Source organism: Pezoporus flaviventris, unplaced genomic scaffold, assembly GCF_033815535.1.
Source record: "Pezoporus flaviventris isolate CSIRO_AGI_PZ_B2104156 unplaced genomic scaffold, CSIRO_AGI_Pfla_v1 ptg000045l, whole genome shotgun sequence".
NCBI classification, from domain to species: domain Eukaryota; kingdom Metazoa; phylum Chordata; class Aves; order Psittaciformes; family Psittacidae; genus Pezoporus; species Pezoporus flaviventris.
Genome location: NW_026892593.1, coordinates 8,162,883 through 8,177,983, shown reverse-complemented (window position 1 = coordinate 8,177,983; position 15,101 = coordinate 8,162,883). Strand labels below are relative to the sequence as shown.

At 38.2% G+C, this 15,101-nt stretch overlaps 1 protein-coding gene across 16 annotated transcripts in view; it reads right to left on the bottom strand.

Annotated features, from left to right (window-relative positions):
- Nucleotides 1–15,101, bottom strand: part of MAGI2 (membrane associated guanylate kinase, WW and PDZ domain containing 2) — a 738,716-nt gene that overhangs the window by 66,428 nt on the left and 657,187 nt on the right. For 9 of the 16 annotated variants that reach the window (XM_061467329.1, XM_061467328.1, XM_061467333.1 and 6 more), the window contains 4 exons: nucleotides 12,554–12,592; nucleotides 7,121–7,215; nucleotides 1,245–1,437; nucleotides 125–211 (listed from right to left, as the gene is read on the bottom strand). In XM_061467329.1, coding sequence (XP_061323313.1) covers nucleotides 125–211; nucleotides 1,245–1,437; nucleotides 7,121–7,215; nucleotides 12,554–12,592 — 414 coding nt within the window. The remainder of the gene's footprint in view (nucleotides 1–124; nucleotides 212–1,244; nucleotides 1,438–7,120; nucleotides 7,216–12,553; nucleotides 12,593–15,101) is intronic. The other 7 variants (XM_061467330.1, XM_061467323.1, XM_061467324.1 and 4 more) reach the window with 3 other exon arrangements.

Genomic DNA, 15,101 nt, shown 5'->3' with positions numbered 1-15,101 from the left:
TACGAAACAAGCAGCAGCGAAAGCTGGCATCCACTCTGTGCTAACCCTCTTGCTAATCTTGCCTGCAGTCTGTACAAGCGGCTGACCCAGGAGAGGTGCTAATCGCAAGCGCCCGGCGGATTACCTTGGTTATTGGCCATTTTCCTAGCGCTGGGGGAGCTGCGAGGGGGTGTCGCGCCCGGCGGAGGGGGACCTTTCTGGCTGGAGGACTCTGGAGTCAGTAACAGAAGAAAGTCAGTCCTATGAGACTGGCGCTGCGGTGCCGCAGTGGGAGGGGGACTGCGAAGACGGGGGTGAGTGGGAAGGCGGCTTTTTGGCAGGGGACGAACGGCGCAGGCAATGACAGCGGATCTAGGGCACGGAGAGGCGGAAGACAGGACAGGCTTGGGAAAGTGGTTTTGCTCATTTCTGGTGCCTCAGTGAAGTTTACTCACCACCACAAACGTTTGAAAAGTTCTTAAATAAACTTCTTTCCGTGGATAAGCAAAGGTTGCAATGGAACGGCAGCAATTTCTCCCGTTAGAGCTTTAATAGACACTGCCACACATTTTTCCCAGGTTTGAGTGATTTTCAACAATTGAGACCGAGCTAGTCTAAAGGTTTAATATACTTCAAATTCTTCAGAGGATCACTGAATGGTTTGGGTTGGAAAGGACTTTTAGATCATCTATTCCAGCCCCCCTCCCATGGGCAGGGACAACTCACCCTCGACCATGTCATTTTAGATTTATTTATTGAGTGTGTCTACTTGAAGAGAGGATTCCGCCCTGTTCCTAAGAGCTGCTTGTGCCATACACACAAGCTGGTTTTCAGCCAGCTTGTGTTGTAGTCGAGGGGAAATTCCAGATGACATCAGTGAGACCAGAAATGGGCTTTTAACAAATACAAGAGTGAAATGAGTTCCTGCCCTAAACAGTTAACAATCTTTGACCCTTTCTCTGATTGCTTTTTGACACAGCCAGCTTTAACAGCATTAACCTAGGTGAACATTTTTTTTTCCCAAAAAGTGGACAAAAGGAGACAGCACAGACTGAGAAAGCATGGAACAAATCCAGAGCACTCATGATCACCACACCAGGGTTGCCAATATTGTTTCCACTTCTGAAGGAAACAACACTCAGCGGTAGCATTTTTATCACAGAGAGAAGGGACACACATTTACAGTTATTCTGTCTTCAAAATGACACGAACACTGACTTTCACTTTAATTTTCTCTATTTATTTTAACAGCAGCTATCACTCACCTGTGGGTAGCACCTTTCTCCTCACAGTAAGATTCACTTGCCCATTTCGGGCAGCATTATGCATAAGATCAATCACATATCGGTGGGTTTTGCCAGCCACTGGAATCCCGTCTACATACACCAGCTCATCACCAGGATGGAGACGACCATCTCGGTCTGCTGAGCCCATGGCAATTACTGCTCCGATAAGAATCTAGGCAGTAAAGAAACAAAATCCTGTCATATATACCCTGAGCCTCCAACTGAGTGCTGTGAATGCTGCAGTGATTTTCCCTTTCTTTTGAAATTAAGCTAGTGGTGCAGTGCAGGTGAAGAGGTCCGTGTGTGTTTGAGAGTTGTGCTTATCCTCTGTGGGTATGACTGAAGATACTTCCTTGCCTTTGGTGAGAAGATGTTTCCAACGGGTGTAGATGTGCTACACCTGAGAATCCTCATCTAAGGATGATCTACCTGATATCTTCCAGTCAAGACAATCCGTCTATAAGGAGTTTTGAGTTTATATAGACTACATTATGCAGAAGATCTAAACTGATTAATCCCATGTAAGGGTTAATCTGCATATTTCTTACTGAAGTTTCTTCACTGCTGCATAATTTAAGCACCCAGAGTAATACAATTAAGGTCTGTAGTGGAAGTGACTACTACACAGAGTTTGCTTTGGAGAAGAAGTGCTACATTAAATATTGTTACTTATAATGGATAACTGCTCAAGTAGTGGCTGATTAACAAAATGGAAAAAAAAGTGTGAGCTTACTCTGGGCAGATGTTGTTTTCCCAAAATGAAATTTAAATGTAATTTGTATGGGACATATAAACTTGTGGAAAATCTGTTCAAAACCTTTTAACGACTTTCTCCACTTTCTATGTATATAAATTCACATAATTTATTAGAAGAAGACATATGTATTACCCCTGTGGAATAACTGGTAGAACAGTTGAGACTGATCCAAACAAAATTTGCTTTCTTTGAAAGAATATTAAAGCATTCACAGAGTGTGTTTCAAATTTTCCTTTCTCTTGTTCAGTGTGAGAGAGAGCACAGAATGATGGATATGACATGCCGTTTGACAATCCCTTTTAAATAATAAAAGATAAAAGCTATCAAGTCTTGCTTTTCATGATGAACTGCAAAGGCTAGATATGGTAGGGATGCAGGTGGTCTTGTGTTTTTTGTGGTCTTAGCTGCAGAGCTGCAAGTATCCCAGCAGAGCGTTTAAATGAAACCCCATGTGGAGCCTGGAGAATTTTCACCAGTTTCTAGCCTTCCTTTGGCTCACTTTTGCTTTCAAAACTTAGCAAAGAGAGAACACGATGCAGCATTTTCCTACTTTCTGGTGTTCTTGGGATCCTGCTAAGCAGTGCCAGGCTGAGTTGCCAGACATTCTTTCAGGTTCTCCATTCTGTCCTTCAAATAGTGAAAGAATATACCTCAAAGCTTTGGAAAATTCTTGTGCAAAATCCAACTATGAATCATGGATTTATGCTCCTCTAATGGCTTAGAAAAAATGCTGTCTAAATCTATATTTAGCTGGATCTCCACAAAGTATTCTCAAAACATTGTATTCAGTCATCTCATATGAATATGAACTTTTTCCTAGTTATCTTGGGAATACATAGGTGATAACACTCTGCAGCTTGGAATATTGTAGGGACTGCCTTCTTGTGATTTTACTGAGTGTTTGCAGTTTCTTTATAACTGTCTGCCAAAGTATGGAATAATTCACGCATCTTTAACCTCTGGAGAAACATAAATGCAGATCATAGCATGTAGGTCCATCAGTACCTACAGCAAAGTGCAAAATTCTTTCTGTTTTGACTATTAACTAATTATTGCTGATATTTCACATATCCACAGTGAAATGTGATTGTGTTACTTATCTCAGTGGTGGAACTGACTACTAACGTAAGCAGCAAAGTCTTAATTTAAACATTTCAGTTAGGTCTGTCAAGGTGATGGTCACCATATCTGTTATGTGGTATATTTAACTGCAAGAATAACTTAATTTTCCTTCTTTTTCCTTTTCTGTGTCTGAAGTTGTTTCTTATCCAGTACCTGCTCATTTCACAGCTGAGTAGTTTCCACAATAGTTATAAATTCTACAAGCAAAAAACAAACTGGAAAATTATTTATCAGTATTATATTATCTCTATAAAGCAGTTTCACACTGGCATGATATTGCTTCGAATGTATGAGGTAAAGGATGATGACATGTAGGCAATAAAGAGTGTGTTGTGGAGAAAAGGGAAAGTTTCACCTATTGCTTGAGATTAAAGGTGAGAAATGCTGGGATTGATTAGAAAGATTGTCACAGAGCATAATGTGAAATTGAAGCCTGGGTCTATTAACTCATACATGTCAATCTACTTTGATACTAACTTTGTTTGTGATTCTTGGTAATTATTTGACTTTGTGTTTCAGTTTCTCTGAATATAACACAGTAGCTTCACAGGCACATAGTAAAATTTAAAAGGTCTGATTCATCTCACCTAATTTTAAGTGTCTGTGATTTCTAAATCCAAGATAATAATCTGAATTCTGTCTAATCACTGTTAAAAATAGGAATTTCTAAGGCGTGGTCTGCAGTACCCTAGTGTTTTGCTCTATGGGCATCTGTTATGTCTTAGAAATGTCTGTTTCTTGGCATTGATTATAAAAGGATTATGGACATCTCACAGGCATTTTTTAGAAGAATCCCAGAATCTGTGCTGAAAAGGTGAAACCCTTCATGCAATTATGTATATGTTCCAGTGATTCTGAGTTTGAGCTGTGCAAGTATACAAAATACTTCTCTGCTTTGGGACAGCACTTTGCAAATTCAGTAAAGTTCCAGTTTCAATATATTTGCAACCTCTCAGTGATATTATAATTCACTCTAACAGAGTCAGATTAACTCAAGGTACCGGGGGATGTGATAAATACCTGCGGTGGTATGATCTCAAGAAATTTGAGAGATGATTTGAAGTGGCACAACTCACAGTCTTGATACTTGAAATCTCTCAATAAATTCAAGTCATTGGAAGGCATAGTTATGCTTACAAATACGGAAAGTGGAGTAGTCTAGCAGACTTTTCTCCATCTAAGGTGCCAGGTAGCTCATATAACTAGAAGGAAATTAATCTACAGTCTCTCTATAGTGTCAGTATTGTCCTTCTAAAAAACTGTGTGTGGATTTGGCTGCTTTGAAAAATTTATTGCCTTATGCTGAAGAATCTGTATTCCTTTTTAGAAACTGAACCACAAAGACAAAAGGTAAAGAAAGCTTCTTTTTGTTCTGTGCTACGTGACTGCACAGCAGGAGAGCTGAAACAAACACTTCAAAGTGTCTCAGTTCTTGTTTCATATGAAAAGCAGGGGTTTGGAGGACAGGCAAAAACTGCCTCTCCTTTTCTGGAGGTGAAAGAAATGGGAAGCTGCAGGTGGGCTGTCCATGTGGGACCAGGGAAGCAGTGGAGGAGAGAAAACAGTTAAGAATTCTTGTATTTTGAATAAAAAATAGATGGAAACTAACAAAAGTGGAATAAATCTATTGTTTTGTGTTTTTTAGCTTTTTTTTTTTTGGTGATGAATTTGAGCAGAGAAAACAAGTAAGATGGGCAACAAAGAGGAAGTGAGAACTGATACCTATCTCTAAGCATGTGACTTTTCGCTTCATAGGGTCCTCAAGCCAGGATCTTATTTGTTCCGGAGGACTTAGAAAGATGGTTTGTGGGGACATAGAGCCCCATTAGATTGATATCTTGGGAAAAAATATTCTTGTATTTGCAAGCCCTGAAATAGAGATAGCAACCTTGGGGCTAAGTGCAGGCTGAAAGCAATTGCCTAGCAGGACAGCGAAGCATCTTAGAAGGTGGCTCACAGAAGGCAGCATTTTTGGTCCTGCTCTCCAAAAATAGCAAGGTGCTTATCTCTGTACTTGGTATCCAGCTACAACTCTTTGACTGTTCACAGTAAAGCCAGGTCAGTCGTTTTCTGAAAAGAAATTAGAAAGAGCTGCTTCCTCTCTAACAGTTCAGTGTGTAACGCATGCAGCTGGGAGGCAAAAGACTCGTTTCTAAGTTCCCGCTCAATTGGGTTGTTGACAAGAGACATAAATTCAGGTTTCCCAGCATGTATTCTTAACTATCAGAATCAGATATTCTAAACCAGTTTTCTCTCAGTCTTTCAGGTTGAAATCATTCCATTTTATATAAGTAATGAGCTTCGAGATGAGGCATTTGAGCTGCACTTTTCTCCATGAGAATGTCATAAACATCCAAACTGCAGAGGCAGTCAGACACTCAGTCTGTGCCTACTTAATTATCAATTTGTAATGGAAAAAGCCCTAAAGGAGACACCAGGGCAGACCTTCCTAGAATACTGAGTAGCTCTGTAGCCAAGGACACTTCCCTGAGAGGTTGGAAATGTCACTATTGTCCAAAGCAGGTAGAGGGAGACTTCCAAATCTTCCACTAATGCCGATTTTTTTGTAGGATAAAATGATAAAATGAGACACTTCCTCTAGCTCCTAATAGATTTCTGTTTCAGCTTCACCCAGTAGGTGACCTTTGAGAACCCATACTAGCTGGGCCACCCCAAAAGGAAAATGCTGAAAATGCTTAGGTGGAGAATGTGCACATGATAGTTCAGCAGCCTCATTTTATGTGTGCTGGGACATGCTCCATGGAAGAAGTTAGATGTCAGAGGGTCTTCAGGCACACTGCAAATGTAGATGATGAAACTGTGTTGTTTTATGGTCCTTCTGTACAGCTATACCTTATTTAGCTTTCAAAAAAATATATACCTTATTTAGCTTTCAAAATCCATTCCAAAACACTTATTCTAAAATAGTGCCTCTGCATTTCAATCACTACTTGAAGCACCTTTTTTAGAAGACATTGCATTTGTTTCTTTTTACATGAGGTATCAGCCAACTAGTAATATTTATCAGTACTTCAACAGATGTTGACAATTTTAAAATAGAGGAACTTCTTTGTTTCTCACAGCCATGTGTTGGTTAACATTAATGTTTGAATGAAACTGTATTATTCCATATGAATTTGAATATGGAATATACCTATCAACTAGTTATACATTATCTCAGAAAGGCAGTAATGCAGGACTATGTATAAAATTGTGAGAATAAAATGTCATTGACTTGGCATTAGTCCTCACTGACAAACCACAGTTACATCATCAAAGTTATTCTGAAGGAGTACTAAATCTGCCTGCTTTTTCAAAATTATAGTATTTATATCTGTCACTAATTTACCAAAATGTGTACACATTTCTTTTAAAATTCATGTATATGTTTCATTTTATACTTTATTTACTTTATGTAACGTTTTGTTACTTTTCATTTGGTTACAAGGCTATGTCCCTCCTAATGATATAAAGCTATAATTTTTATGCCTGATGCATCACATGATGTTGTTGTCTAACTTGGAACATGGACTACTGTTCCTGGTAGGGCCTTCTGTGCTTCTGGAAATAAACTGTGTTCTCAACAGTATCTTTTGACCTTATGTGTGTATATGTAGTCTGTCTACATTGAACACAGTTATATATAGTCTTACATAATTTGATTTTTTAAATCTTCTGCTTAAACTCAGTTTTGGAAAGTCAAGATTAAAAGATGCCAGGTCACACTCGGCAGTAATGGGCTGAGTGATGCACTGTATCTAAGTTAATTTCTTCTGATTTTAACTTAATTAACTGTGGCATCTTCTAGATAAGGACAACCTGAGAGTCCTGTCTTTTTCTATGGATTAATAAAGCAGCCATTTTACTTATAGCCTTAACATGGTGTTCATGTGGGTTCAGCTATGTAGTAACATTTTCCTGAACTTTACACAGATCTTAGAGTTATAAAAAGGAAAGTCAGGAAGAAATAACTCACAGGCTGTCCAGGCTCATCCCCTCCCAGGATCCTGAAGCCAAACCCAGACTCCATTCTCCGAAGGTGAACATCCAGCTCCTTGTAATCGGGACCTGGTTTAAAAGGGAAATCCCACTGAGAAAACATTTTGGCTTTGTCTTGAGAATTTGCACCATCTTCCCTCCCACCTTGTGTTCACTGCACATGACTAATGGCATCCTGGTTAGAGCTGGTGGAAACAAATGGGACACAATGTGTTGTACACAGACAAGGAGGAGACTTGAAAATATAGATATCTCCTGGAGGATGATTATGCTCAGTAGAATACACTAAACCAAGCGAGAATGCATTCACAGGAGAACAGTACTGGAAAAGTCTGTCCATAATAGAGGTTATAAAGGTGCCTTCTTCCTACAACTGACTGCATAATATACTGCTGTTCATCCACCTGTGGTATTTGATCTTTGTTTTCCTTGCACTTCATTAAAACCTAAAGAAAATAAACTGAAATGGGAGATAGAGATATGCAAGAAAAAAATCAGTCAACTTACAAAAGATGAATAATCATTACAGGCCATTTACGTTCCAAATACAGCTGTAAACCAGTATGTCTTTTTATGTAACGTAGCTTTTAAGCACTCTACTTTCAGGTAATATCTTCAGTAAAGAATTTTGATGAAAGCTATCATTATAAGACTGAGTCTTAGAGTTTAAATTGAAAGCTAACATCATTAACTTGAACTCCTTAATGCTACTCAATTAAAATCTCAACAGCTTTATGAATCATTAAGATTGTGCTTCCATATGCCTGCATAACTTGCCCGTAAACAAATATTCTCCCCTGGAATATATCAGTTCAGGAACATGGTGGTTTTTAAAAGTCAGTTTCTTATAAAAGTGTCTTTAGCTTCATTTGAGCGTGCCCATTTTTTTTTGGGGGGGGGGGTGGGGGTGGGTCTTGATGCCTTCAACATACGAAAGAGAAATCTAAATAAAAATTGAAGTGAAACTGTAAGCAGCTAGAGGACTAAGAAGTTCTCTATTTTGACTATTGCTTTGTCTTCAGGTTCAGAGATGCTTTAGGTTCATTACCTATAGCAGGGCAGTGGTTAATAGGAATGGGGGTCTTTCATACAGATTGCACTCTGGTCTATAAGCTGTGACAGCTTTTGGCCACTGTCAGCTTGTTGCAGACTCCAACAAACAAAAAGGGACGAGTAGGTTTATTTCAGCAAACTGTGCATAGTGTCTCCTGTTTCCTCAGGAGGGGAGGGACTATAGATGGCTTAAATACTAAGTTTAAGTACTAAAGTACTAAGTACTAAATGGTACTCATTTACAGATTCCCTCCAGAGCCATCAGTGGACACCTCATAAACTGCAGTTGGGCAGTTTAGTGTGGGATTAAAGATGATTCAGTTTCAGTCAGGTCTTGCAAAGACAGAGACACAGAACTACATGCAGTGGCTCTACACTATGACCTCTCTAGGCAGCAGCATAGTGCATTATTGCAGCAATGTATATGGTATGAGTGATACTGAATTACAAGTATTTCAATTGCTAAAATAAAAGCAATACTTTTCCTACCATGCTGCTTCTCATATATTTAGAATGCAAACCCAAACAGATCCTAACAGCTTATTATCCTGACTTTTTTCAATTTATTTGATAAGTGTCTCAACAGTGAATAAAAGAACATATGAAGGTTTTGCATGCACAGTATGTTAATGCAAAGGTTGCTTAAATGTTGCAAGATGCAAAGGATTTTTAAGATAAAAGTGATACCTTATGTCTACCTGATCTGCTGTGCCCAAGTGTAACAAAATGGGGCTTAGTACTAGTGAGAGTGCTTTATAGATAGACACAGTAGGATCACTGTGTATAGCCCAGGTCTAACACTCAAAGGCACTGTTTCCAGCAGTCTGTCACAAACTAAGCATTACCTTTATCTGCACACACATGAATGGATATGCACAGCTGGGAATACATTAAGAAAGTATAAGAATGTCAGGTCGTGAAGAATGTGTCTTGCACACAGAGATGAAAGCATCCCTCAAACATGCACATTGACAAAACTGATTCAAACCAATGTTGACACCAGACTCCAAAGTAAGAGGTAGTGTTTTTTTAAAAGACGCTGTTTTTTCGTACACATTTAGAATGGAAAAGGTTAAGCCAGGTTGACCATGAAAAGATTTAGGCTAAAATTACTGTATACGGGAATACTTTTCTGTGTGAGCTCTAACACAGTTTGGAAGTCTTGGGATTAAATGACTATGATATCATGCTTGCTCAGAAGAGCCTTCCTTTCCAAATAGCTGGAGCCTATGGAACCCATCCTCTGCCAACTCTTACCAAGACACTGAAAATTGCTTTTAAAATATAATTCTCTTTTCTGTCTCACCAAGCAAATAGCACATGGGACTGGAAAGGATCCCTTGGTCACCTAGCCCAGCTCCCTGTTACTGCAAGCCTCTGCAAGCTAACAGCACACAGACCTTTCCAGTAAAGACACAGGCAAAGAAGACACTGGTACCTGAGCTTGTCTGTGGCCTTTGCCACTAGGTCACCTGCCTCATTCAGAATTTTCACTGATATATTGCACCCCATGATTTTATTCATTCTTTCACAGTAATACAACAATATCACCAGTGACTGCTACTACATTTAAGAGCATTTCCTCCACTGTTGTAAGACCATTTCCTCCACTGGTTGTTTCAGCTTTCATGCTTGGTATGCTACAACACCATTGGCTGCATTGCCCAGCTCTCCATTGGTCTGGAGACAACTACACTGTATATACGTGAATTACATGTCTGAATGTGGACCTGATTTCCACCCTTGGTTTTTATGCTTAGGTCACTCATGAAAATAACACAAGACTTATTGCAAGGCTCTCCGCTAATACTACCCTTTCACTTCAGAAACTGTTCTTTTAGTAGAACTGCTTATCTGCTTTTTAGCCATTCCTCTTTACATCTTGTGCTTAGCACTGTCTTCTCCAGGCTAACCTGGAAGTACTTCAGTTAAGCAGGCATTTTGTAAAGCATCTAGTTGAAGTCTAGATTGATTAAGCATGCACTGCTTGTTTTGTGTGAAAAATCAGTTAATGGGTTAGTCCAGCATCAACAAACTCCTTTTGCATTAGGTCCCAATTTATCTCCATGTCAGCAGTTAGTCTTTAATTGAAAATAAGTTCTAAAGACTTGCTGCTGATGAGATCACTCTTCTGTTTCTGTAGGACGGGTAAGTTGTTCACTACAATGTAGTTCTGCTACAGGACCTCATGCTTTGTAGATTTACTAGAAGCCCCTACTATTATGTGGCAGCAGTTTCAATATTCCGGAAAGTATATTGATCAAGTATTCTTACCCTTGTAAGTGACTACATTTCATCTTTCTTTAAGATTGTGGTCCTTTTTTTTTTTTTCCCCACAAAGGATTTTTAGATAAACTAAAATTTGTCTTTTTTTTGCTGGAGCAGATTTTCAGTTGATCATACAAAGAAAATTACTTATACTTACATAAAAATTACACTCCTGTGCCTTGCATTATACTACAAGCTCTTGGTTAATATCACTGCTTTACTGAAAATGTGCCTTTTCTTTTTTTTTCTCTTGGTAAACTAGATTAGCACCTTGTGGATCACGCTAAGTAAGAAGAAATGAATAGGTTTGCAAACAAGGGGGTCGAGCCAAGGCTGAATTACTGTAGTCTTTTGCACAGTTTGCTTATCCTTCCAGTCAACTTAATACACCTGAACATCCCATCTCCTACCAGTTTCACTGAAGGGACAGTTTCAATTTAAAGACAGTATTTCTGATCATATAATATGGGTATCTTATGCAAGAATAACAGTGTTGCCTGCTCTCCCTTGCCTCTCTACATATTTATATTAGAAAAAGAACTTTAGCTTTGCCTGCTAGTAACTTCATTGTCTTTTTCATAGTTACAGTATTGCACTGCTTCTTTTCTTGTAAAGGAAAACTTTCTTAACTGATAATTTGGGCTACAAGATAAGAAAACCCCAAACAACAATTCATTTTGCTAGGAGATAAAACCAACTGGCTCCCCCATGAATTTGAGAATGGTATTGGACAAGCTGTGATCTGATCATTGCTGCACAGCAAGGACAATAAAGAGCATTGGGAAATCCAGTTTTCTGGTTCCTGCATGGCAGGGAATGTAAAGGTAGTGCTACAGATTGTTACTGAAAAATAGTGAGACCTCATAGGTGAAGATGTGATTATCAACTCTCAGCTACATTTCCGTACTGCAGTGTTGTGATTTTTATAGTGATAAACCTGGTAGTTGGGATGATGCTGTAAATGTAGAGATAGAAAATTTTCTTTGTTAAATCTCTTCTATATTGCAATTAATGATGAAGAACTCAGTTGCAATAATTTTACAATCTTTCTGGGTGTATTCAAATATCCCACTAAACTAAAAATTTATTTGGACTCATTTGCTGATGAAGGTGAAGATTTTTGTTCCATGTAAATCATGAATTATGAATTGTGATTGCAACGAATCTAAGATAACTGTTAATCTGAGTTTCAGATGCTCCTGTAAGACATGAAAAGCCTGAAAACAGTCATGGGTATGCTGGTTTCCAACGTGAGCAGCTTTTTAAAAAACATATGTACTTCCTCTTGATATTTATAGAGAGGAAAAGCTGGAAAACAAAGACTTCAGTGTAAAAATCAGTAAAGCAAAGGAAAAAAAAAAAGAAAAAAGAATTTGTTTGCTAACAGTTATTCAATATATAAACTCTACTGCAGTACGCAAAACTGGCCCAGTATCATACTTAAAGATGTCTGTCCAACCTGTGCAGGACTAGAAAAGACTTTAATGGGATTGTCAAAAAGCCTTTTTGAATGGGATGCTTGTTTTAATAGTTCACAACATCGGGAAATCAAATATTGTTGTTTTTTAAATAAGTCCATTGCCACTTTACAAGACCGATGTTGATTCAATCACTCCAAAAATCTGTTTTTGAAAGTTTTTTCTTTTAGGTTTTTACACAACAGGATATATGAATGGGAGCAAGGAATGTACGGGTCTGCAAAATTCATCAGTTCTATTGCAAACCTAGATAGAATTCATTTCAGTTTTACAAAAAATATCACTTAAGCTTAGATTTGGGCCTGAGGTATAGAGATGCATTTTTAAGTTAGAGTGAACACTAATGTATGAAAGTACACATAAAACATTGTGAAACATATACAAAGACTGGCTGAGGAAAAATAAAAACTTTTCCTTGCTCAAAATGTAGATCTACTATGAAAAGATTTAGTTAGCATTCTATAACCCCACAAAGCTCATAAAAATAAAATGGTGACCGGGCAGTGATGACTGGCCATTATCTAGAGAAATGATTAAAGAAAGAATAACTAAAACATAAAATGAAGGACAACTAGTATACAGAACAATGAAGGCTGAAGAATACTTGCCAGAGGAATCCGCTCGAAAACCAGTCCTGGGCAGCACTTGCTCTGAATAGGAAAATGGGGAATTAAAGATGAAATACATTTCTCAAGTTATTTAAAGATGCAGCATCAATTTCTCAGCTGTGTTTCAAATTACTGAAGTGCAATTCCTACTTTTTATTGCACGTATTTTTTTGTCCTCCCCTCCTTCCTGACTTCCTGGGTGGTACATGTATGTATTCCTGCTAGATTCCGGTACATTTCTATGCAAAGTGAAACAGATGGTAAGATGGTGGTAGTGTTCCTTTAACATAACATCAGTTATGATGAAGACAATATTGTTAACGTTTCAAAATTGTGAAAATTAGTGACAATATTTGTACTTAAGCACAGTGAAAGGGAAAGTTTGATGGCTGTATTTAGGTGAATTTACCAGTGCTTTTATTCAATTCAATTGCAAAATGACTTTTATTATCAAGAAGAGCAAGATTTTTCAGAAGGATGCATGTTGTGAATAACAACAACTGGTGGCAAGTGAAGGCAAATGTAGGTAAACCCATTTAAAGTACTTTTAATGCAGGTAGTTTCAAAGTATTTGCATTTTACTAGATGAAATGCAGTAAAATAACTGATTTGTTTTCATATACAACTACTTCGCTGGCATTCGAAGAAACTGGAACAAGTCCATAGCTGAATTCAGTCACACTTTCTTTGCTGATTTTGAAATGTTCTAAGATTTTCTGGTTTATTATCTCTTTTATTATCTCATCCCAAACCAGACGAGATTTCCATTGGCTTACCAAAACCAAAAAAGGTAAATAAACCACCTTTACTAACACATTCACGTGACTCTAAAACAGAACATCATACCACACGTTTCATGGTATAAATGGGGTAAGGTCCGTTACATCAGCATCTGTAGGATGGTAATGCAACATATGAGTATATAATGTCTTCCTGAGAAGGAAGACAGAAGTGGATTTAATGCTGTAAGCAGATAGCTCAGGGCAGAAGGAACACAGAGAATGCACTGGAGGACAGCAGTTTTGTCTTAACCTCCTGGAAATACGTGGATGTGGTGAGAGAAGTGAGAGAAAAGAGAAGAAAGTATTTCCTCTGTGGGCAGCTGCTTTACCACTTTGGAAGAGTCTGGACTAAAGCTACTTGCCTTCTAATGGACTGATTCCTAAAGGCAGCATGGACTGTAACGGAAGCAGCTGAGTAATTCATAGTTCACTTGAGTCAATACTGAACTAACGCTCTAGAGCAAAGACATTCTCCCAGATATAGATATGGAAGCCACTGAATGTCTTATGCCTTTTTTGGCGTCTCAGCCATGACCTGCTCAAATTCAGGGGACTGCTATCCTGCTTACCTAAAATACAGTCTAGGGATTCCACTGGATGGGAACAACCCTTTGGATTTTGTGTTCCTATTGTATCTGTGTTTATAGGCTGTGTTAAGAGTTGAATCATGTGGGCTTTGGTTTTTTAGTTTATAGGTCATTGCACATCTATACTTTGGTGGTTAAAGGAGGTAATTCCTTTACACCCTTAAGATTTTGTAAAGTGATTTGGGATCCTTCAAGATGAGAGGGGTTATCTAAATGTAAATTAGTGCACCAGCACAGCTCCTGAAAACCAAAAACTTTGAAACTGATGCTGCTCCACTGTGAACTTGGAGAAATGATTTTTTTACTCACATTCTTTCAAGATTTTAATGGAACTCTTAAAAGAGACAGAATTACTTTAATCTACAGAAAGCAATAAAATTTTGATAGGCTCAGTACACTTTTAGGTTTGAAAGGACACAAGCCTTTTCTCTTGGTTATCCAGCTAGAATTACTCTTTGGAGCTGCTGTGAGATTGCTTCATCCTGTGTTTCCATTTCTGCTTGCAGTCAACCTAATATTCCCCAGAATTGGCCTGGAGTAGCAAAGTGAAAGCACAACCATGCTCAAACTGTGACAAACTAGGGAACAACTTGCTATGTTAAGATAGCCATATATCTTAAGTAATTTAGCAGTATCTTTTTTGTAAGCTATTGTTTGTTATGAAGCGGAAGTGCCTGTCAATAGGCAGCTCCATTTAAAGCTAATCTCATTAAGTCTGAACTGGCTTTTGCTCCCAAATAGGTGTCTTGTCTTTGTCATGGAGAACTTCATACAGAATCTCATGGTGTTAATTATTATCTTGTATTAAACCATTCAGCATCTAGCACTGGTTTGCATTGTAGTTTAGGAATGAAACTTGGAACTGGGCTATGCTGAAGGTGCTGAATCAGTCCTCAAAGTTCTTAAATGTATGATTACACAAAAGATAAACCTAAGTGCAGACATGATTTTTTTTTGGTACCTACAGCAAAGCAGTGCTCATTTTAGGAATAATCTGCTGTCAGCAGTCTGGGTCTATGCAGTACAGGATATTTGTAATGATGTCACTGGCACTTTGAATACTAGAATAGAACCTCTAAATAGCTGTGCTTATGTCATAGACAAACTGTTAGTAGAAAAATTCAAAAGAAGAAAGATCTGGGAAGAACATTTAACATGTAAGAAGGGACTTTGTTAGCAATG